Raw genomic sequence first — 23,622 nt, forward strand, 5'->3', positions numbered from 1 at the left:
AGTTCAGTTATTTCATTTTGAGGTCAGGAGGGGGGGAAATGGTACACATGGGAATGTGTACGCAAGGGGTGCCAGCCAGCCCTTTCTGCCCTGAGTGCGCCTCAGTCTGTCGGGCTGTCCTGACTCCTCCACCGCTACAGGTGATGGCAGAAGAATGGCAGTGCTTTAAGCTGGACCGGTCTTAATTAGACAGTGGTGCTTAGATATTCAGTTGAAAATGTCAGACCAAAAAATGGGCGTTTAATTGGTTGCTGATGAGAATTACAGTTTTTTTACTTTTGTGGGGGAGGGGAGTTGTATCTTCCCAGACTCTCTCTCTCTCTCCCACTCTGTCTAATACTGGTCTTCCAACTCACTCCATGTTTTTGTTGTTTGCTTTTAAAAAAAAAAAAAAAATCAATGTATTTATTTATTTATTTTTATTTATTGCGGCTTTCCGGTTTGAAACTCTGGGAATGTATCCAGAATTAAAAACAGCGCCTCTCTCAGCCTTGCACCATTTACGCGCCGTCCCGTCACTGCCTGTTCCATAATTTAAGGAGAACCGCGATAAATTGGGCAAGGCGCTCAAATTGATAAAATAAAGACCAATCCCTCCCACGAGACCTCTGGTCTCCAGAACAGACATACTGTGTGTTTATATGCAGTTTTTGCACATCGCATTCCACATTATACTCAAAGCACATTTGTTTCTCTGGTAATGGGGCCCTGAGGGGGAAAGAAGGGGGTCCCCCAGTCTAGGAAGATGAGAAATGTTTGGCCCTCTGCCTAAATACTTATAAATTGATTTCGTTAGTTCATTTTACATTGTTCAGCAACAAGTACTTGGAGAAGTTAGGATTATGTATGAAAGCAATATGAATGCACATTCTTTAAATGTCATTTATTTAAATGATAGTCGGCATACAATAGTTTTAAAAGGCCACTGTGTTCATGGTTTTATACACATCAGAGATCTGTGTTAGATAAATAAGCCATTTTTTAGGTACATCGGTTAACTTTTATTGCCAGTTTTTTATTTTAAGTCTTATGACCAATGTCTTATTGAAGGCCACAGAGAAAACCTATAGAAATGCATACGGTCTGGGGACTGTGGGTGTCCTTTTTGGGTGTAATGCTTAACCTGTCAGGAGATTGCCCAGTACTGATTGCGTCATCATTGGTTGTGATCAATTATGTCAGTAATAACTGACAAACCTGACAATCAAGCCCAGTTTCTGTAGTTTACTGTACACCAACCTGTAAAGGAAAGGGATTTTTTTTCTCTGGTTTATTTGCACTAAATTGAGATCATCAGTTTCGCTTCCTGCGGTTTTCATTCCACTCCATAACTGCACAGAATCGTGTATGATTGTAAAAGGTAACTATTCCTTTATCTGTTAAGTTTATTTACGGTATGTGAAATATGTTTATTCTTGCTATTGCTTAGATGTACAGTACTTGTTATAAGAGCTGATTTGGGTCAGGCTGCCTTGGACTTTTTGTGACTATTCTCAGGAAATCTTGAGCAATGCACTAAATGATTATGCAAGATGTGTGGAGAGATGTGTATGTACGCAAAAGTGCTTGAAAGTGTGAACACCCTTCATATGAATAGATTCACAGTTGACATCTACCAGCTGTCCGAGTTGGACGGCAATTCAAACAGAGAAATCAATGCGCATTCAAATGAATGCATTCTCTGCATTTTTGCTAAAACTGTACAAATCATTTTAATTTGAAACCGACATAAGGAAAAGTAAGTAATGTCAAATTTATATTGGCACACCGTTTAACAAGAAATTTTATTACACTCAATAATTGTGAATGAAAGAAAGCTTCAAATGAAGGGTGTTAATGCTACCAACTACAAAAATAAAACTGTATGAGATTTTTTAAGAAGCCAGCTGTGAAATGAATGTGTATAAAGAAAATGTGCTATTTGCTTTGGCTAGGGTGAAGGGATAGGGGTCAAGGTCTGTAAGACCCCCTTTCAGGGATAAATCCTCTTTTCTCTGTGTTTTTAGTGAATCATTCCTCAGTGGTGACTTTCAAATCATTTATTTCTTATATGACAAAGAAAATGAGTAAATAAACAAAGCTATCTATTTACAACTGTGTTAGTTTGCTTTAATCCAGAATGTTTTCGTAAATATCTACATACAATCACATGTTCAAATTAGCAGTATGCTAGAGAAATGCTTTTATTTAGATATATGCTATTGTTATTGCACATACTTTCATGTTGCAGGGTCTTCACATACATGTGGGCAAACTGACCATTTTAGCAAGGTGTTACAACAGGCTAACGTTACTAGTCCATATAATAGCAATGTAGCTGTGTGGGAATACAGGCAAACCGGGCAGTTAGCCATTAGTGTAATATGTTATAAGATATAATCTTAAATATATAGTCTTAAATATTTTCATTTACATTTTCCAAATTCACATTTTTAACGTGTTTTAAATGTATCGCGAGGAAAATACGTGTTACTGCGCCCACTGTGAACAAGGATGAATTCATGACGGATGACTATGACTGTATAGCATACATTTAATATCATATATTTCTAGGTTACCAATAATTGCGATATGCCACCTCTTCATCAGTGCGGCTTGCTTCCCCAGACGGGTAATGGGTACTCTGCGGTAGAACAATTCCAATTTAGCAAACAAATATAAAATAAACTGCACACGTTATTATAGGCCTATCATTTAAATCATGTTTCAATGTCAGAAAGTCCGTGGTCCTATCATTGAGGTCCAATGTGGATACCGCTATGTGGCATTCTGGTTCTCGTGCTGCCACTGGCAGTGACTATGGTGGTCACGATCCATGTAGAAAATTTAATGTTACAACTGCCAAGGTTACAACGCAGTGGTAACTTGCTTCTTAAAACGCAGGTGTAAAGGTACCAAAACAGTTAGCGCTGGCTATTTATTGTAGTCTACAGAGTTGCCACAACTGCTCCTCATTTACTGATAATACTGTAATTTGAGATTACACCTGGGTAAATTGATCCTGGATTGGCTGCTAGGGATGGAACGTATCCAGAGCATTTTAGTTATCTCAGTCGTAACTAAAACCTCTAGTACGTGTGAACTGATTTCTGAGAGGTGAATGTATAATTGGCCAGCAATATCATGTGAGTGTGTACGGCTAATTATGGTACTGACTATGCTCAAGTGTTGTAAGAGGGACCAATTACTCTGGAAAAAATGTTTTCTTTTTGAGATACAAAGTGGGGAACTAGGTTACGTGATAATTTGCCTCAGTTGTCATCGTCCACATCGTCTCATCTTCCTCCGTAGTCTACCAGTGTCACAGCCTATCCAGCTAGTATAATGTTAGTTAGCTATATACAGTAAATTCTCACGATTTCTTAAGATTAGCTAACACGATCTTCTTATGAAAGCCGCGCCGTTATGCTGTCCGGGTTTAGACGAACCTTAACAGTGGCTAGCTAAAGGCTAGAAAGCTCGTTATCCCACAGCTCGGTTACAGTTGAGACTGTCAGAGCGGTAGCCGTCACCAGTTGCTTTCCAAATACGTTAGTGACAGTTAAAATTAAACGAAACATCAGTAATGGCCACAACACTGGTGTAAACTCTTCTACCAAAAAATACTTTTTAGTTATTTGTATTACCATGTTCCGTACATTGTTTTATAAATAAATACTTTGTCATTCTACTTTTTAATTGCCATAACTTCTGTAATTTAACATGTATTTTTTTCATTCAAATATTATTGTTTGCAAGTCTCCAGTCCCCTTTCTGTCTACATGACACTGAAAATATACACTAAATGAACGGGTTTCTTCTCTGCAGTATGCTTTCCCTGTCTCGTTCTTTGGTGGCTGCACTGGCGCGCTCACAGGTCGTGGCCGGTCAGTGCGGTACGAATGCTCTGCTCAGGTTCAACTGCACCTCTACTTAGCAGGTACTCTTCCCGCTCTGGCAGACTGTGGGGAAAAGTTCACACGAACATCTTTCACCGCAAAGCTTTTCTACGTCGTAACAATTCAGCATTTAACCTGCCGTGTTTTATTACCATAACCAAATGCATATCTAAACTTTCAACTGGCAGTCTTTCTCAGTGTAGTTGGTATGTGCGTGCTGTTGGAGCAGTGGTCCCGCAGTGTATTTTCCTGCAGTATTAAAGGAGAATAGACTGTAGATCTCTATGCTTTGCATCCATAACTGCAGACTGCATGTCATGCACATTGCCTTTGCATTTTCTAGGAAAAGCCTAAAAAGACGACATTTGGTCCCTTAAGTGATCAGAACAGGATTTTCACCAACCTGTATGGCCGTTACGACTGGAGGTATCTACTGTACCAAAAACACACAAGCACTAGTCAGATGAAACCAGCATCCCCGATATTCATGCATTGGCCTACAATAGACTACTTTCCAGACACCATTACAGAGGCTCAGCCTTTGCCAATTGCAGTATGTAACCCATACATTTAGGTATTAGTTTAGTACCTCACTCACATACTCACAGGTGAAGACACATACTCAACAGTGACACTCCTGAGATTTGAGCACAGTCTTCAGGTCCACAGTCCAGTACTCCAGCCATTGCACTAGATAATGTCCCATTACACAGAATATATATATATATATATAGGTAGATATTTTCTCAAGACTTACCTTACCTTACTTTACTTACAGACCTTATTCATGTGGGAATCAAAGCTACAACCTCAGTGCTATAACTCTGTAGTTCTGCATTTCACGTGCTGCTTTATCCCTCTGCAGGCTTAAGGGGGCCTTGAGTCGTGGCGACTGGTACAAGACCAAGGAGATTCTGCTGAAAGGGGTAGACTGGATCCTCAATGAGGTGAAGGTTTCGGGACTGCGTGGGAGAGGAGGAGCTGGGTTCCCCACAGGCATGAAGTGGGGGTTCATGAACAAGCCCAGCGATGGCAGGTCAGCTAAACAGGGGGCAAATATTTAGCCCCCACTGTTGTCCTAATCTCTGCATGTTGTCCTTATCTCCAGTTGACAGAGCGTGAAAGAAAGGATATGAATTGCAGTACAGCTGGGCCCAAGTTTCACACTGCTGCTATCATGTCAGTGTATGTATTTTTCAGTTCCTTCTCCCACTGTCAATCTGTCCAGGCCAAAGTATCTGGTGGTGAACGCTGACGAGGGGGAGCCTGGCACCTGTAAGGACAGGGAGATCATGCGCCACGACCCCCACAAGCTGCTGGAGGGCTGCCTGGTGGCCGGCAGGGCCATGGGGGCCCGTGCTGCCTACATCTACATCCGGGGCGAGTTCTACAATGAGTCCTCCAACCTCCAGGTATCTTGTTGCGCTTCCATACCACTGTTAAATGATAGGTGGCACATATCTTGCCTGTATGCATTTTCTCTGTCTCTGACATTCAGCTGGATGGAGTATGCAGGACCCATCTCCAGATAACAGACAAAAATCCACCAATAAACGCATCTTAACAACATAAGAATACATAATGACCAGAACAGGCTAATTGGTTAAGTCATGTAAACATACCTCAGACTATACCTCAGAAAACTAAGGATGTACAGTGACAAAGAAAGAAATCTGCTATGCATAGCTGTGATGTGCACTCTTTTGGGTGAGGTTCTTTTCAGGCTTTCTCTGTCGCCCCCCTCCAGGTGGCCATTAACGAGGCCTACGCCGCAGGTCTGATCGGGAGGAACGCGTGCGGCTCGGGTTATGATTTCGACGTGTTTGTGATGAGAGGGGCAGGTGCCTACATCTGTGGGGAGGAGACTGCGCTCATTGAGTCCATTGAAGGCAAGCAGGGCAAGCCTCGACTGAAGCCCCCGTTCCCTGCTGATATAGGTGAGAGAAGGGGGAGGGGCTCAGCGGGGAGATGGGGCCAGGGTGATCTATTTTTAATTTCACACGTACCTCCACGATTTCACAGAAAAAAAATTTAATTCAGAATTGGCTGCACCTGTTAACCCGTTGAATTGATATAATCGGAAGAATGTCATTTTATGTCAATCCATTCGTATTAACATTCTACATTTCTCTCTCTCTCTTTCCCTGTGTTTCCAAGGGGTGTTTGGCTGCCCAACAACTGTGGCTAATGTTGAGACGGTCGCTGTTGCACCCACCATTTGTCGTCGTGGTGGCTCGTGGTTTGCCAGCTTTGGGAGAGAGAGGAATTCTGGGACAAAGCTCTTCAACATCTCGGGTCACGTCAACACCCCTTGCACCGTGGAGGAGGAGATGTCCATTCCTCTCAAAGAACTAATCGAGAGACATGCAGGTGAGCCTTCTCTTTCTGTCTCTCCCTTGTGCTTTGTACAACAGTAGTTGTTAAAGAGTTTGTGGTTTCTTTACACACTCACTTCCAGGCAAAAATCACTTTCCACTCATAGAAATGCATATCTATACTGAGTTATTATTGTTAACCTGGACTGCACATTCGATTTGGTGCCTATGAAAGGAAGTGTTGGTTATCTGCCCTTACCCTGGAGACGGGGCACCGTAAGGTTGGGGGAGGAGTTAGGATCATTCCATGGGCCCTGACTGACAGGGACCCACAGAAAATATTAGAACATAGGATTTTCTGGGGTGGAGGGGGCCCAATGTCAGATCTTTTCATGGGGCCTAGAATCCCTGGTGGCGCCTCTGCTAGGAGATGCATGTATTATTTCAGCAATACGGCAGGAGAGACGGTGCTATGTTCTGAATACGAGTGCCAGCAGCCTCCTGTAGCTGTGACTGTATTTTGTACACTATGACTGGTGCAGGTGGAGTGCGGGGTGGGTGGGACAACCTGTTGGGAGTGATCCCTGGGGGCTCGTCCACTCCCATCATCCCGCGATCCGTTTGCGACGATGTGTTAATGGACTTTGACGACCTCATCCGGACACAGACAGCACTGGGCACTGCCGCTGTCATTGTCATGGACAAGTCTGTAAGTAATGATCTTCCTGCGTCCTTTATTTAGAAAGGGCAGGAGCCACACCACCCTTTACCCTTATGTTAGCTGGCTGAAGATAAACTGGCTATCGCTTGCATGGGAGATAATGCTAGTAGGAACAACACTATGGAAGGTGACATCCTTCAGATGAGGCCTTAAACAAAGGTCCTGGATTACTGCAATCATCAGCGATCCCATGGCACTTTTCACAAGAGTAGGGGTGTCAATGTCCTCTGGTGTCCTGGCCAAATTCCCACGAAACTGATTCTCTGTCTGGCCACCTTCCCATCACCCTCTACATCTGATTGGCTACACAACACCTTTGATTCCCCACTGTGTTTGATTACTCAGGTCATTGCTGGAAGTAAGAATTGAGTTTTCAGTGTGCTTACCTTGTTAAATAAAGGTTAAATTAAATAAACTGACAAATGAGGAGCTTTAAATTTTCATTTATTAGAGCAGTTATACTGTGATAGTATTAAGTACTGTAGTTCTGTTTGGTATAGTGGTGATGTGGTAGAGTAAAGTCTCTCATCAGCATGTTTTTGTTGGCAGACTGATGTCATCAGAGCCATTGCTCGTTTGATTGAATTCTACAAACACGAGAGCTGTGGCCAGTGCACCCCCTGCAGGGAGGGTAAGGAACTGCACGTGAATCCTCAAATGGAACACTTAAACACATTAAACATAAATAACTTTGACTCCATACTGACTGCACAGTAACAGTAGTTCTGCTCTTTCGTGTGAATACTAAAAATTAAACCAGAGTTTTCTCCCCTGCCCATGTCTCCTGCAGGAGTGGACTGGATGAATGCGATAATGTGGCGGTTTGTGCGTGGTGATGCACAAACAGCTGAAATTGACATGATTTGGGAGATCAGCAAGCAAATTGAAGGACATACAATTTGTGCACTGGGAGATGGAGCTGCCTGGCCAGTGCAGGTGAGAGGCGAGGGCAGCCAGATGGAGAATGGGGGCTACTTCTGGCTGAAGGGCTGTTTGAGTGGAGATAAGTAATGGTGTGGACCAGACTGTCAATCCGAACCCTCATTTTGAAGACCAAGGCTATGTGGCCTGTGCATCTTAAGTATGGTGAACTGGAAGGGAAAGATCATTTATAATCTTTTTGACTAGCATATTGGAGGATGTTAGGATTGATGGAACAGGGATTCTGTGTTACAAAAAAAATGGCCATGCTCACCAAAATGAATATTTGTGCACTCTTGTTAAAATGTGTTTGCACTGTAAATGTGTGTTACACATGAGAAGAGGCCATTGTGTTCAGTGCTGGCTGAGAAAATAGTGCTTGGCAGGGGTGCCACCTGGGATTTTGGGCCACATGAAAAGATCTCACTTTAGGTCCCACCACCCCAGAAAATCCTATGTTCTAATATTTTTTTGAGGTCCCCTGTCAGTCAGGGCCCTTGGAATCACTCTAATTGGGTTGTCAAGAGCACTGGAAGAGGTTTAGAGAGATACTGTACCAGGAGAAGGAAAGGGGATGTCCTCTACATGTATGAACAACTGCCAATCAATCAGAACTGTCCTCCCTACCGCCCCTCCCCAATCCCTCTCTCTTTCAGGGATTAATCCGACATTTCCGCCCCACGATGGAGACTCGCATTGCTGAGTTTCAGTGGAAACAGCAGGCCAGAGCTTAACTCCCTGAGTCCTCCCCTGCAGCGAGCTCTGTTGATCTCTCTCCTCCCTCATCCTATATTAATAACATTGCTTACATTGAATTATTTTTTTCTCTTACTGTGTAAAATATTTGACAGTTACTATGAGTCTTTAACATTTGCAAATAAAGTTTTAGCAACCAAGTGGTTTTGCTTTGACTGAGTCTCCTTGAAATATATTTTCTAATGTCCAATTGACACTTTGATGCACGTTCATGTTATACTGATACATACTTATACTAAAATACATACTATTTAGTATGTATCTTAGTATAAGATAAAATTCCACTTTAAGACTAATTTACTCTTCCTTTAAGCCTAGCCGTTCTATGGCGGTTATGGTTAATTTTATGATGTTTATGACGTTTGGGAATACATTAAAGCGGTGTTTCCTTTGTCATCGCTCAAAAGTAAACACTGTTCATGTTTCACGGTTGGACCAATGGACAAGAAGTGCCCATTGTATGCGAAATGAAAAGCAACGGAGTTCTCGAGCTCTGTGCTGTGCGGGAGTGACGTAAATGCGCAACATGAACTTTTTTTATAGAGACGCCGGAAGCAGTTCTCTCGAATTTCCTAGCTCGCTAGCTAATGTTAGCTACATTTGTACGGTGTCTGTAGATATAGGTTGAAGTGCAGTTGAGGTTTACGGATTTCTAACGGAAGATAACTAAATAAAATAAGATATTTATGTCATTTGGTGGGGCACAGAACGGCGGGTAGGTAGCCCTTCTGGATGTGTGTTCTTGATTGACCCCTAGCTAGCTCAGTATATTATTATTTATTTAGCTGCTAAAGCTAGCTAACGAGGTGGGCGCACATAACATGGCGGATTGTTTTTGGCCACATCGTTCAAGGCAAGCTAACGTACTTGAGGAGTTTAGTAGCTTTCCCTGGGGTATTTCCGCGTTACAGTGCTCAAGTTATATGCATCTATAGTTTTTTTCCCATTTGCCCGGTATTGCGTCACTTGAAACATTATTACATAGCTTGATCTGATCTAGCTAGCTGAGAATATGGCTAAATTGGGATTTCGCTAGTGCTAGTTGTTAAATGTAAACACAGTAAGCGGTCAAGTTTGCCAACTAGCTAAACGAGCTAATTGCCATCATCTTACGTAATTTCAGATAAAATTGGGTTTGATTTGATATTTAACGATCACGTTTAAACCGCTTATCTAGTTATATTTATTTAGTTGTGGTGGAAAAGGACGCACACACCTAAGATAAGTTATTACTAGCCAGCTAGTTTACATTTTGTCAACTAACTTAGCTAGTCGAAGGTTATACTTCATGCATAGTCTTTGTGTAGCTAAACTTAGCTAGTTGACATTTTATTAACTAACTTGGCTAAGGTTATCCTATTGCATAATATTAGTGTAAACAAGTTCGCATGAGTATGTTAGCCAGCTATACCTCGATATGCTGGAACATAGCTACCCTCGACGCTGAAGGTTAATACTGTGGTTAATAATATGGAGCCATTCTAGCAAGCTAACTATGTTCCTCGATATGCTGGAATACGGCTACCCTCGACGCTGAAGGTTAATACCGTGGTTAATAATAGGGAGCCATTGTTTAGCATCAATACTTTGTTTCCACTCATGATGTGTTGCATGATTCTGTCGATAACGAGGCGTTAGCTGTCAAAGCTTCAGTAACGTTACTGGTCTCATCTCAGTGGTGGCTTCTTATTGCAAGTAGCATACAGTACAAGACAAATGCAGACAGGGAGCAGCTACCCACAATCGGTGGTGACTCGAATTATTCTAATTTTGTAGTTAGCTGTTTACTTTAGACGTTACCCAACACAAATAAATTATTGTTAGTTAACGTTAGTTATTTAACTATGACACTTAAGTGATTTAAAATAATGAAGTGACATTTCATTTATATATTTTTTCTGCTATTACAATTAAAACATAACCAGGAATTCTCAAAGATATAATTAGCATTCATTTACCAGCAGTGTCCAAGCAGTATCAACAGTTTCTCCTATCCTTGGGGCACACCTTGTGGGCACGTGGTATTGTAAACAAACATGGACTGGCAACGTCAGAACCTTTAACGTTATCAGCAGTAGAAAATATGACAGGGCTGGGGGAGCAACGTACAGTATGTGTGCTGCAGCTCATTTTCTCTATCTCCTCTTCGCACCCATTAACGAGAAGCCGCCGCAGTAAATGGGACCAGCCCGGTCCGAATACCATGGCGGAGAGCGAGGCTGCGCCTTCCGGTGCCCTGGACGCGGCGGCAGCCGTGGCAGCCAAAATCAACGCCATGCTGGTGGCCAAGGGAAAACTGAAGCCATCGCAGATTGGTGTCCCTGGAGCTCCGGACAAAGTGAGGATGAACCTGGACCCTTGTTCATTTATATGCTTATTTACTGTTATAAAGTGTTTTTAAAAAATCTTTATTAAGAACTTATAGTGCTTATGCAGGTTTGTACAATAACAGATGATGATGATTTTGTGTTTTAAGTTTCTCTGGAAAATCTTGTTGTATGTGCAGGCCTCAGGGGCTGGTAAGACCTTGCCAGCCATGAAGACGAAGGATGATCTTGTCGTGGCGGAGGTGGAGATAAACGACGTTCCCCTCACCTGCAGGAACCTTCTGACCCGTGGACAGACGCAGGACGAGGTCTTAATGCTTATGCGGCTTCATTTTGACAAGCGTGCTTCTGGACTGTTTCTGCTGCAGTGTTGTGTCTGTTTAGAGTCGAATGTGTTATATGCTGTCTCGCCAGTTCTGTTGCATCTGTCACACTGAGCATGATTCTCACTCAATCCCCACACAGATCAGCAGAGTCAGCGGAGCCGCTGTTTCCACCAGAGGGCGCTACATGACAGCAGAGGAGAAGGGCAAGGCTCTGCCTGGGTGGGTCCTCCTTGAGAAAGTGAATGTTGATTATGCAACAGGACTAGCTTCCTTGCAGTCTCATGCTCATCTGTATGCCTTCTCATCCCCCGCAGTGATCGTCCCCTCTACCTGCACGTCCAAGGGCAGACGAGAGATCTTGTTGACCGTCAGTATCCCTTGAAATTTTGCTTTTGTGTTTTCTTGTGTTTTTTTATCGATGGAAAGGTCAAAGCCTCCAACTGTTATGGTTGTTGAATGTTTAATGGCAGTTTACCCCCTGTCGATCTCACAGGAGCAGTGAACAGGATTAAGGAAATCATTACCAACGGGGTTGTGAAGGCAGCCACCAGCTCCGGCTCCTCGTACAATGGCGCCACAGTCACAGTCTACCATCAGCACGCCCCCCCGCCCCCGTCACTGCCTCCCATGGGCCACAAGCCGCACTTTCAGTCAGGGGTAAGAAACGAGACCGGAGCTGTGGGCAGGCACTCTGTTTAGCCTGCCATTTAGTCCACTAGTCTGCATTGCTGTTCCCTTGTCCATTTCCCTGTTTTCGTGTCCTGTTTCTCCACTTCCTGTCTGATCCCGTCTATTTTTGTTGGTTTTCTCTACTATTCCTTACCTCTTGATTCTACCAGCTTGATTTTCCCAGCCTGATCTGTCTGTTTACCCTGTCCTTGTCTCTCTGATTCTCATATTCCCGTGACTGCTACCTGCACTACAGCCTCCCTGTTGTGTCTGTCTCTTGATGATGTCACTTCCTGTTTTCTTCCAGATGCACTACGTACAGGACAAGCTGTTTGTGGGCCTGGAGCATGCTGTCCATGGGTTCTCAGTGAAGGAGCGGGTGGAGGGTCCGGGCTGCTCGTACCTGCAGCACATCCAGGCAGAGACCGGCGCCAAGGTCTTCCTCAGGGGCAAGGGCTCCGGCTGCCTGGAACCCGCGTCCGGCCGCGAGGCCTTTGAGCCCATGTACATCTACATCAGGTCAGTGTCCTGCCTGCTGGGCTCTTTGACCGACCGCCCTCTGACGGTGGCACATCATCAATTTAAACTTATCCGTCCAAATGGAGTCCGTTCCCTCTCAGGCAGATTGCATACCGTATGGATGTGCATTGTTTTTAACCTGGGGGGTTTTGTGCCAGTGCTTATTGGTCATATTTTCGGAGGAGATTAATTTCCCCCTCTTCTCTGCAGTCACCCCAAACCCGAGGGCCTGGCTGCAGCTAAGACACTGTGTGACAACCTGCTGCAGACTGTGAGTGTCTCCCTGCCCTTGGCTCCCCCTCTGTGACTTTACTGCAGTCTGTGTACTGTGTACTGCAGTCTGTGTACTGTGTACTGCAGCCTGTGTACTGTGTACTGCAGTCTGCATACTGTGTCCTGAAGCCTGTGTACTGTATACTGCAGTGTGTGTACTGTGTACTGCATGTTGTGTTCTGTGTTCTGTGTACTGCAGCTACAGCGCTGCCTTCCCCACTGTGAATCTCTCTTCATTCTCTTCCTGTTTCTCTTTTCGGTCTGGTCCTTGGCCTCTTGCTGAGTGGTGTAATGATCTCTCTCTCTTTCAGGTGCACGCGGAGTACTCCCGTTTCCTCAGTCAGATGAGCGCTATGATGCCCACGCCAGGTACAGAACGCGCTCCTCTCCGGGCGCAGATGTGTGTTTATTTGCACGCCTTTACCGCCTCTCGCCCGTTCGTAGCACAGCAACACGTCTGACCTGCAGAGAGTCGAGGGAAGAGCGCAGTGCAGAAGTCGTCGTGTCTTTATGAACGCAGCCAGCTTGTGTCAACCATACTGGCTCTGTTAGATAATCTTACCTTGCTGTTGGGCTTCACGCTCTTCACCATTGAACTCTGGCCTTCAGCTCTTGTTTTCTCCTCCTGCAGGGTTTATCCAGCCCCCAGCTCTGAACGGGATGCCCCCACAGCCCCCGTACTACCCTCCTGCGGGCTACCAGCCTGGCTACCCTCCTCCTGTCCCGCCCCCGCAGCCCGTCCCGCCCCCCTACACGGTACCCCCTCCGGTGCTCCCGGGGGCGACGGCCGCGATGCCTCCTCCCAGCTCACAGTATCCCATCGCCCCTGCGCCCGCCTCGCTCGCTCAGGTACCGTGGATACCGGGTCTTACTTCTTTAGGTTTCCTCCAGTATCGCTCTCTTTGTCTCTGCTTTCCTCTGTATGAGGAAAACATTTCTGTTTTGTTGGTTTGAAATTCTTCCCTCTCCAGGCCCCCCTACCGGCACCTTTCCCCCCCTCCGCAATGGTCCAGCCCAAAGCTCCGCCTCCCGGAGGCCCCACTAACCCTCCCCAAAAGCGACGCTTCACTGAAGAGGTGCCGGATGAGCGGGACAGCGGGCTGCTGGGATACCAGGTGAAACACCTTCCTCTGTTCCTGTCTGCATATGTTAGGCCAGGTGTTTGAGCTTTTAGGGCATTAACCCCCATTTATAGCAGCATTAGCTCTGGCATTAACCCTTTGAGGTGCAAGATTGCGTATATGTGATTAGAATGATCGTAACTGAACATAGCTATAAGTGTGCACGTCATATACATATATGTGTTCATCCACATTCTTACATTCGGATGAGTCTGCTTGTTAGTAACCTTTCTTGGGGGTGGTTTTTCTGACACCTTGGGCTTGGTGTGATGACTGGGTCTGCTTGAGCATCTCGGAGAAAGAGGTTTGTGTAGTTCTCTGATGTAATGCTAGTGTTTCTGTGGTGCACCGACGCCACACTTTCAAGATCCACAGGTGAGTTCTGTTCTGCCAGGCGACGGCAGCTAATAGCCTCACAGGGACTCCTCAAGAGAAACTTGAAACTGTGCAGCTTTCAGCAGTTCATGGTGGTGTAGTCGTTCGTCCACCAGCACAAAAAGGATTCATACTCTAGTTCCAAAACTAATTGTTTGATTTTTGTGATGGGATGGAAGCACACTATATTATTGTATTGAATACGTATACGGTGACCTTATCTGTTCTTGGGCATTAGATGTCACTGCCAAACTTAAGTGTAGAGCTACGGCATTAGAGGAGATGGGCAGAGGTGGTAGTGTCTTAGCGGAGCTTCCAGGTCAGGATGTCAGCTAATGCGATTGTGTTTTTCTGCTCATAGCATGGACCCATTCATATGACTAATTTAGGTGCAGGCTTCTCTGTGGGCAGCTCAGAGGCTTCAGGACCCCCGCCAGCCAGTTCCCCTGTGGCTCCAACCGAGAGGGACAGGTAGCCATTCCGCACACAGTTGACTGCAGTGAGCACTATTGCTGAACACCACGTATATTTCCAGTTTGCTGTTTAGCATGTTTAACATATTACAGTCCTGATTGCCACAGTGGTGGAAGAGCGATAAAATTAATTATTTGTCGTTAAGTCGTGTTGAAAACTCGCATTTTTTCATTTGCTACAAGCCTCACATTTTAGCTGATTTACCTGTGTTAGTTTTTGACTGTATCTTCTCTTCACCTGTGACTTTTAGTCGGCAGCTAATGCCACCGCCGCCCCTGCCAATGAACGGTGTTCGACCCAGGACAGATGACAGGAGGGCGCTGACTGGCCCTCTGGGTGAGTATTTACCCCAGTGTGCCCACCTGGGACCCCCCCTTCTTCTTAAAAGAAGTGGTTTTGGTCTGAGTGCTCTTGGCCTCTGAGTCTCAATAGACCCTGGATCTAAACCACTTTTCTGCTTAGATGCACATTAGCCCACTATTACTGAATAAGGCTGATGCAACGTTTTCCCCTTTCCTAGCGTAAAAACAAGCTATTGCAAGTTAAATTGTTTTCAAAGAAAGAATTTCTAGGTATTTCTGTGAGTTCTGGCCGTTTTTGTGCTGAGGGTCAGCACGAATGGCATCAGGAAGACTGTGGCCAGCTCAGCTTATCATTCGCGGTAGTTTGTGAGGTGAGAGGCTAATTGCCTAGCCTCTCCGAGTCCCTCCTTCCTCCCTCCCGGTTGCTGGTGTCCCTCGCTGATGTCATCATCAGGGCAGAGGAGCGTCTGTGCCCAAGCCTTCTCCCCCACTAACATGAGTCTCTTTTCTTTTTTTGTGTTCTCTCTCTTTCTCTTTGTGTTCTTCTCTTCCATGTCTCTTGGGGGATGACTGACGATTTTCGGGCGTGGGGTGGGGGGTGGGTCGGCACCTCGCTGTGATGTTGCGACTGTCCCACTTCCTGACCGGACCGCCCCGAATGCCGCCCCAATCGACCCATGGCCGCTGACCCACGCCTCCTGCTCTGTTCCTCCCTTCCAATCTCACTTACACATCACTCTTCTCAAAACACAATGCAAACCATTAACTATCTGTCTCCCCCCGGCCCTTTACAAAATGTTTTTTTTTTCTCCTTTAACTGATAATTGAATGTTTTTGTGTGTGTGCTGGTGTTTTGTTTTTTGCTCTCTCTCCCTCCGCCCTCTCTCTCTCCTCCCTCCCCCCTCTCTCTCTCCTCCCTCCCCCCTCTCTCTCTCCTCCCTCCCCCCTCTCTCTCCCCCCCCCCCCCTCTCTCCCCCCCCCCCCCCCCCCCCCCCCCCTCCCTCCCCTCCACCTCCTTGCTGTTGCAGAGCCAGCTCTGAAGCGCATGAAGACTGGACTGGTGGCCTACGCGGGAGACTCGTCGGACGAAGAGGACGACCACGTGGCCGCCAAGGCCGCCGGGGCAGGTAACGGGGGAGGGGGCTCCTCCGGCGGCTGGACGTTGGGGTACCGCTGCCCCCCTCCTCCGCCACCCCGCCCCAAAACACAGACCCAGCAGCCCATGCCGTTTTGGATGGCACCGTGAAAGACAGAGCCTCTCAACTTCACTACCCCCCACTTCTGCTGCCCCAACACTTCTTTTTTCATTTTTAAAGAGGGAAGGCTTGGAGCTGCTTTCCAAAAGACTCATTTTTGATGAAATTTGTTTTTGCCTTTATGCTCAGTACTGAAGAGGTAGTATGGGATGTACTTCGGTGATTTATAGTAACTCGATAGGAGTCCAGAAATCCAGATTGGCCCGTTCATGCCAGTCAGATCGAAAAGACACTGGGACTCTCGCGCAAGCCAAGTTCTGCTCCATTGTGACACGTGGAGTGGACTGGACGGGCATGTAGTGTCTTTACTTGGAAGACAACATTTTTTATTTAAAAATGTTATTTTGTACATTTCTGTTTAGGAGAGTGTTGCTTGTAAAAGTGGTAAGTTGAACGAAACGATGAACTAGATATTCTTATTCGTAGTGGAATTAAGTTTGAAAAAGAATATCCCCGTAATAGCTGGGAGGCTGTGCCCTTCCAGCTTCCTCCCTGCCCCCCCCGCCCCTTTCTGTGCCCCCCTCTGTGTCCAAATCTGGAGAGATACCCCAAACCCTGTGCACTTGCATGGGAATCTGGTCAAACGGAAGCCCCACAACTTTCACTGCGACTCAAACTCTCATCTCTCTTGCTTTTGTCGAATAAATGAACAATGTTATTTATTTGTATAATTTCCTGTTTTCAAGCGTGGCAGTGATGATTTTTTTTCGATTTTCCAAATGTTTGCTTGCAAATGTATTTCACTAATTCTCTTCCAGTGCCTGCGGATGCTACACAGGTTGTCTAATAAAAGTTTACTTGATCATGTTTTTAAAAATAAAGACCCTCATGGCTTAAGTAAACACTACTCTGTAGGTGTTTTTCAGGGAGATGCACAAACATGTCAAATGTATATAGAAAAGTGGACCTCTTCCATATGAGAATTAGACTGGCGAGTTTAACGTAACACATTTTGAACCACATGTACTGGTCAGGAGTGTCTGCACGCGTCACCTTTAAACAAAAGATGTGGGTGTGGGATTGAGTTGTTTCTTTATTTGGATTCTACCGTGGATTTAAAGGCACATGTTAAGTTTTCAAAACAACATGTTTCGTTAGTAGGCTCCCAGTCCTGTTGCAGAATTAAAGCTGGAGACGGTTTCTGACAAAAGAATGGGAGTACAGAAGGACAATCTGAAAAAAATAATACCCCTCACGTTGCAAGTGTGCTGGGTTCGACCTCCTGCTAAGCAACTGTGTCAATAACAAATGTGATGTCCAATTGCTGAGTGCAAAAATGATGCACTACTTTGGTTTGTTCTGTTGGTATTTAACGGACATGCTTTTAAGAGTATTAAAGCTTCCTATGGAAATGAAAGAAAACAAAGACTGGAGCCAGACCACTTAACTGGAGCAATGATTCATATTCAGGTCAGTTGGCAACAGTTGGCATGATCTCAATATTTTTCCTGGAACTACAGAATAATCTCAAAATAATGTTACCTTGTCATGGAATAAATCAACTCTACCAGGCCCCCAGACTCTGAAAGTTTACCGAGGATATTATCCAGGGGAATTCTCTACATGCTGTATGTAGCTATAAGCACTGGCTGTAGTTTCACTGCGTTGTTAGCAATGATTTGCTGCTCTTCCTTTGCGCTTGACAGTTTATGACTAATGTAATAAGCAGGACAAGAATGAAGGGCCCCAGTCCCCTTGAGTCTGGATTCCTCTCTCCCTGAATCCTGGTGGAAGACGCCTGGAATAAAGATAGACTTCAGTGCAGAAACAGACCGTGAACAGCTGAAACCCCAGCAAAGGTACCGGTCCTTTGCTCAAGACTTAATACAGCATTCCCTGCTATAGGACCACTGTGTTTCATAACAAAGAATATGAACACCTTTTCCATGTATTTATTAGCCTGAAAATGGAAATACAGTGAATTATATGCTGTATGCTGTTTTTTTTGTTTAAAGTGCCCAGTAAAAAATGCTACATCTGCACATCGGTCGTTTGTGATTGGTCAAGGTTTTCAGAGCCTTCCCTGTTCTCCAGTTATTAGTCACTGGCTGTCCACTGTCCGTTTCAGCTGAACCCATCACCCCTGCCCAAGGGGCAGGACGAGCCCCCTCTCCTGCCCCAGCGCTTGCGGACCCAGCCCCTGCCCCTCCTCCTCAGCGTGGCGGAGGCGGGCGGAGCGGTACCCAGCGTGTGCGGGGGTGCCCCGCAGTCCGAGAACGGGGCGCAGTTCGGCGCGGGCCGGGCTGGGTCAGCCGGGGCGCTGGGGGGCGAGGGGTAGAACGAGGGCGGGGGCGAGCGGTGGAAGACTGTTTGGGGTGCTGAGGGAGAGGGTGCGGCGTAGAAGGGAGGCGGGGCTACAATCGTAACCGCAGGTGGATAGTGGTAAATGTGAGGAGCTGCGGTGGGGGGTGTCTGTTGGGGAAGATGGTACATGGAGGACTGTGGGCCGGGGTAATACGCTGGGTAGGCAACTGCGGGGAAGGGAGGCATGATGTGGTAAGGGCACAGGGGCGGGTACTGCGGAGGGAAAGCGCAGGAGGGATGCTGCGGGACAGTCTGTGGAAGGGGAACGCCGGACTGTGGATGCACACAGGTGGGGGTCCCGCAGGGGGGCTGGCGACCGGGCGGGTGTTCTGCAGGTGTTGGTGTTTGAGGCAGGGAGGGAGCAGGGTTAGGCGCTGGGTTCGGTGCTGGGTTAGGCACTGGCGTTTGGGGAGGGGGTGGCGAGCGGGCCTGGGGTACACGGGCGGGCGGCTGCTGCTGCGGCGGTGGCGCTGAGGCGGGTCCAGAGGCAGCTGTGGGCGGGGTCGGCCGCGTGGAGGCCGACGCCCCCTGCGAGCCGCCCTCGGGCGCGGTCGCCGCAAGCATGTGGTCCACGTACCGGCGCACGTCGGCGGCCAGCGAGCGCAGCACCCCGATGGCCTCCTGGTACAGGGAGATGGAGCGGTCCTGCCGGCTCCTGATGGCCGCCAGGGCGGGGGCCAGCGGGTCCTCCGGACGGGCGCTCCTGCGGGGGCCGCCGGAGGCGGAGGCCGTGGTGGAGACCGGGACGGGCGAGGGGACGGAGGCGGGGGCGGTGAGGAACGGAGGAGGGGCGGGCTCCTCCGGCGGCTCGTCGTGGCTGCCGTCCATTTCGGTGTCGCTGGTGGAGCCGACCGTGTCCAGGTCCTCGGGGCCGTGCAGGGCGAGGGGCCGGAAGTCCTCTCCTGAAACTGGACCTAGGAGACGAGCACCGCAGCGTCAGACTGACAACCGCCCTACTGCCACAAACGAGGTCAGCGCCTCATTCCGCGCATATCAGCAGAAAGCTACAGGGATCCACCCTTAGTGGATCCACTATAGATGCACACATTTGGCCCAGAGAGGGAGGGCTGGAGAAGGCCCCACTACACAGCAGTGATTCCTGGTCATTTGGATTCGACGCTTGCATCCCCTGCTTAAGATGCGCAGTGCTTTGTTGCTATGGCTGCAGAGCTCAGTCAGCCCACTGCAGTGAAGAGAAGGTCAAACTGGCTACGCGTGCTATGGACGGCACGTGCTAGCGTAAGCCCTCCTGATGCTGCTGTGAAGGGACGAGGGTGCATTTGCATCTTGCCGTTCCAAATTGCAACATTATCGTGTTGTTTTTTTTTTTTTTTCCATTTAAGTGAGGGGAATGAAACGGGACCCCGGCGCACAGCCAAAGGAGCGGTCCGTCCCGCCGCGCTTACCGAAGCCGATGTCGGGGGCGTCCACGCTGCCCCCGCTGTCGTGGCCCAGGAGCGCCAGCACGCGCTGCTCCAGCGGGCTGAGGTCGGGCGGGTACGCGCCCGCGCCCGCGCCCAGGCCCAGCTGGCCGGCCGACCGCAGCCGGTTCCTCAGGGTCAGCTTGATGTAGAGCCACTTCTTGCGCACGTCCTCCCCGTCCCGCGCCTCCCTGGAGGAGGCGGAGAGGCGGGCGGCGATGTCGCTCCAGATGCGCGACTTGGCCCCGCGGGGCAGGGCCTGGCTCTGGTACCCGTACAGCTCGTCCCAGCGCTCCACCACCCCCGCCAGCAGCGCCCGCTCCTCCTCCCGGCTGAACCGGGCACGGGACCTCCTGCTGTCTGGAAGGGGTGCGGAATCTCGAATTACAATCACAGTTTTGGGGGGGGTGGGACGGAGACAGGGGCCTGGAGTAGAGATGAGTGCCACAGCCTCCCAGCCCACTTCTTCCCTAAAGTGAAGCACTTAACACAATATAGAGTAAATACTGCATGTAAATATATACCTGAATTTGTGTGAAAATGTAATCCCTGCAAGTCTCGCTGGTTAACTGCATCTGTGAAGCGAGTAAAAAATATATATATTAAGAGTAGGCAGTTAAAGATGAGCAAAAATGCGTGAGACATTTAGCAGTGAACAGAGAAGGCCTACGCTGTGCTGCACTCACTTTTGCTGCTGTTCTGCAATCCGCCCGGTTGTAGGGGATAAACACTGGAGTTGCCCACCACTGGCGTTTCTGAGGGAATATGAACTTCTTGCATAAGCAGCTCTCTGTGCTCTGGCTGCAACACAAGAATGTGGTTTTACGGGGATTGCCAGATTGTGCATCCTGTTAGCACTGGAAAGCGATCCCCCACCTCACCATGAAAGTGGCAACACTTCTGGTTAATGAGGTGCCTGTGGTCTGCCTGCATCTAAGTGCAGTGGCCATGCAGCTAAACTGGCAGACTACAGAGAAAAAACAAGGCAGCTGGCTGCATGTGCTTCAGATGATGCACAGGCTAATCTGTGCTCTAAAATCTACAGTGGGATTTTCAGTAATGGGACGGGCTTCCGATCGTGATTGGGAATTCCAAACGGGAACGGAGGAAAATGTGGGATGAGAACATGATAAGAAAATGGCCATTTCTTCAAAAAGGTCAATTCCATGTTTCATGAGTAATTCCTGGAAAATGTCAGTAATGGTTTAGGATTACCAATCAGGGAAACTAAATTGTATGCATTTATATGATCATAAATTAATATAAGAATCCGCATAATCATTTTTATGATCACTGAAAATTGCAAATGCTGTATCTTCGCCTTATGTTACCCTTTCACAATTTTGAATAACCCATCTAGGCTCACTGACAGTAATCCGTGTACATACAGTATTTTAAAGGCAAACGTGCTCCAGTTATACAATGCACATTTTATACCATGTTAAATCCAACCTACATCTATTGAGAATAATGAGAAAATTTAAATGGGACAGCGTGCTAAAGACGGACAAAACGACAGCTTTATTAGCTAAATATCTACCTTTCATAGTCGGGTGTGATTTTTACCTCGTTTTTAAAGCTCACATATGCAGGCTCAGAGCCACCCTGCTGAAGATTCACATGCCGAGATTCCATGGTTACACCTTTGGCACGAGCAGATGCCGGGTTTGTATCTCCCCACAGGTGGTTGCACCAGTCCGTGTCAAACACGTTTGTTATTACCGGATAATTGCTCTCCATATGCCCTGTTGATCACATTGCAGGTAATTATGTGTATTTCATTTACACGATGGGAAGTCTTGGACATTACGTCAGTCCATTGAGACTTTGGGATTGTGCATGCTACTAAACCATTTCAATAAATTGGTAAATCTTTCACAACATATTTATTTTTACAACATGCTAAGGCTCTTCGGTCAGGACTAGCCAACTAGCATCATTTGCAGCCAGCACAGGCGAGTCTTTCTGCAACAACTAGCTAACTTGAGTTGACGTTACCAACAGGAATCCAGATATCTCTAGACTACCTAGATATCAAGGTAGCAAAGTACGTGCAGTCTTTTATCAAATGCATTTGCTTACTTATAAGTTTCAACACAGACAGTTGGCAATCTATCCGAAACCTAGCTAACAACTAACGGTATCAACTTGTTAACTGTTGACGAGCTGACGTTAGCTGGTGGTAAGCTACACGGATAACAGTGATGCAAAAGTCACTATCCTCAGCAACGGTCACGCCCAGCTCCAATGACATGGCAGCTGGTTAGCAACGAATGTAGGTAGGTAGTCTAAGTTTATCCAACTCAGTAGTCTCAATTTGCTGACGAAAACCCAGAAACAAGATAACCTTGATCCGCAGAAATAATGTTTCATAGGCTAGAATACTACCTAGCATTGGCTAGTTTCTAAAATGAATCACCCATCCAAGTTAGACTAGCTATCAAACAAGAACAAAATCTGACATATTCCTTCGTATGGCAAGGCATGGGTGACAGCTAGTTGGGCTGATAACTAGTCTACAATCAACTATGACTCCGCCGCTCGCTATTTACATATCGGAACTGTAATAATAGACCGTAACGCAATTTTTAATGAGCTACTCCCTTCGCCATGTTCCTTGCTAACCATTGCCACATAATAACTTTGTTAGCAAAACAACTAGCCAGCTACACATGTGATGTAATTATTTGTAGAGATAATGTGTTTCAACAGTAGCTTTGTCTTTGACAACATCTGAAGTTAAAGACAGAAGTTTAACTGCTACTCACATTCAAAATGGTGTCCCGAGTTGCGCCGCTGCCTCACGCAGTCGGCGCCTCGCGACAAACAAAGAGCATTGAATTACTGAAGGGATCAGTGTCCACATTCGTGTTATTGAGTCTTCTATCGCCATCTACCTGGGGGGTGGGAATACCACAAACTTAATTCACACAGCCCATACAGGTAGCTACGTTGTATTTCTAAGGACAGTGACGGTAGGTTTTTGCAAGGACGCCACCAGTATATTTTTGGGTTTGTAAATCCCAGCCTGCCGTTTGTGTACTTGTAAGACACGAACATGATGATACTGTTTTGCACGTGCAAATCAGATCACATATTTTCTAAGTTAAAGAATAACGAATTTAACTCAGAAAAATTATTTTAAACGAATATGTTATCAATCCATAGGTACTTTTTTGATCGGATGAATGTACACTATAGTTTAATGCTTAAATTATAATATCGCTTGTATTTAACTTTAGTTGATCTTCTCATTTTCATATATTACAGTGGCCTTAAGAATGACTGACACCCAATATGACCATGGAGGGGGGCAGGGGGGTGACAAATAATAGGTGACAGAATTATCTGTAGATAACCCTGTTTTCAGTACTTTGTGCAGTTTCTCTTTGTGTGAATAAAACTAGTGAGTTATCTTTTGTGGGTGGTTAGGTTGGGGAGGATTCTTTGGTCAATTCTCCATATACAGTCTTACAAAGTCCTTCAGATACTTCTGTCTGCACTTATGGACTGCTCTCTCAATTCAAACCTGCCTGAGATGGCCATTGTTAAACAGTAGTTTTGGGGTCAATTAACTATAAATTCATTTTGAGGTATGCCTGAGATAGCTCATTATCTGTATTGTTTATTTTAACTTTCTGGTAATCTTTTGTTCACAGGTGCC

General features: G+C 46.6%; 3 protein-coding genes and 1 long non-coding RNA gene across 11 annotated transcripts; 2 read left to right on the plus strand and 2 right to left on the minus strand.

The window, feature by feature from the left end:
• Positions 1–2,766: 2,766 nt before the first annotated feature.
• LOC118208463 (NADH dehydrogenase [ubiquinone] flavoprotein 1, mitochondrial-like) lies at positions 2,767–8,731 on the plus strand. Its single transcript, XM_035383177.1, is given in 11 exon segments — positions 2,767–3,096; positions 3,808–3,919; positions 4,222–4,304; positions 4,744–4,914; positions 5,107–5,290; positions 5,626–5,815; positions 6,036–6,248; positions 6,736–6,902; positions 7,464–7,545; positions 7,705–7,850; positions 8,492–8,731. Coding segments are annotated over 11 exon segments (1,503 nt in total). The 5' UTR covers positions 2,767–3,019; the 3' UTR covers positions 8,570–8,731.
• On the minus strand, positions 3,515–10,621 carry LOC118208564. 2 transcript variants are annotated; one of them, XR_004761587.1, is made up of 3 exons: positions 10,550–10,621; positions 6,094–6,229; positions 3,515–5,151 (listed from the first exon to the last, which is right to left on the minus strand). It is a non-coding gene; the product is annotated as an uncharacterized LOC118208564 (long non-coding RNA). The 2 variants fall into 2 exon arrangements; XR_004761586.1 differs by lacking the exon at positions 10,550–10,621 and having other exon boundaries at positions 6,094–6,439.
• On the plus strand, positions 9,123–17,075 carry khdc4 (KH domain containing 4, pre-mRNA splicing factor). Of its 6 annotated transcripts, none has more exons than XM_035382988.1 (14): positions 9,123–9,306; positions 10,758–10,929; positions 11,098–11,226; positions 11,384–11,463; positions 11,559–11,611; positions 11,738–11,901; positions 12,221–12,432; positions 12,643–12,703; positions 13,017–13,074; positions 13,337–13,554; positions 13,677–13,820; positions 14,563–14,672; positions 14,926–15,011; positions 16,006–16,223. In XM_035382988.1, exons 1-14 carry the CDS (start codon positions 9,278–9,280, stop codon positions 16,221–16,223), a joined length of 1,734 nt encoding a protein of 577 aa, XP_035238879.1. In that variant the 5' UTR covers positions 9,123–9,277. The 6 variants fall into 6 exon arrangements, 5 of the variants coding, with proteins under 5 accessions (XP_035238879.1, XP_035238907.1, XP_035238888.1 ...); XR_004761555.1 differs by lacking the exon at positions 9,123–9,306 and adding an exon at positions 9,324–9,444 and having other exon boundaries at positions 14,591–14,672; positions 16,006–16,068; XM_035382980.1 differs by lacking the exon at positions 9,123–9,306 and adding an exon at positions 9,325–9,444 and having other exon boundaries at positions 16,006–17,075.
• A 178-nt stretch (positions 17,076–17,253) lies between these two features.
• On the minus strand, positions 17,254–22,879 carry LOC118208359 (leucine-rich repeat extensin-like protein 5). 2 transcript variants are annotated; one of them, XM_035382967.1, is made up of 7 exons: positions 22,727–22,879; positions 21,525–21,703; positions 20,645–20,759; positions 20,483–20,533; positions 19,944–20,318; positions 19,115–19,451; positions 17,254–17,971 (listed from the first exon to the last, which is right to left on the minus strand). In XM_035382967.1, exons 2-7 carry the CDS (start codon positions 21,696–21,698, stop codon positions 17,887–17,889), a joined length of 1,137 nt encoding a protein of 378 aa, XP_035238858.1. In that variant the 5' UTR covers positions 21,699–21,703; positions 22,727–22,879; the 3' UTR covers positions 17,254–17,886. The 2 variants fall into 2 exon arrangements, with proteins under 2 accessions (XP_035238858.1, XP_035238850.1); XM_035382959.1 differs by lacking the exon at positions 17,254–17,971 and having other exon boundaries at positions 18,112–19,451; positions 22,727–22,870.
• Positions 22,880–23,622: the final 743 nt, after the last annotated feature.

The sequence above is a fragment of the Anguilla anguilla genome, chromosome 1 (assembly GCF_013347855.1).
Source record: "Anguilla anguilla isolate fAngAng1 chromosome 1, fAngAng1.pri, whole genome shotgun sequence".
NCBI lineage: Eukaryota > Metazoa > Chordata > Actinopteri > Anguilliformes > Anguillidae > Anguilla > Anguilla anguilla.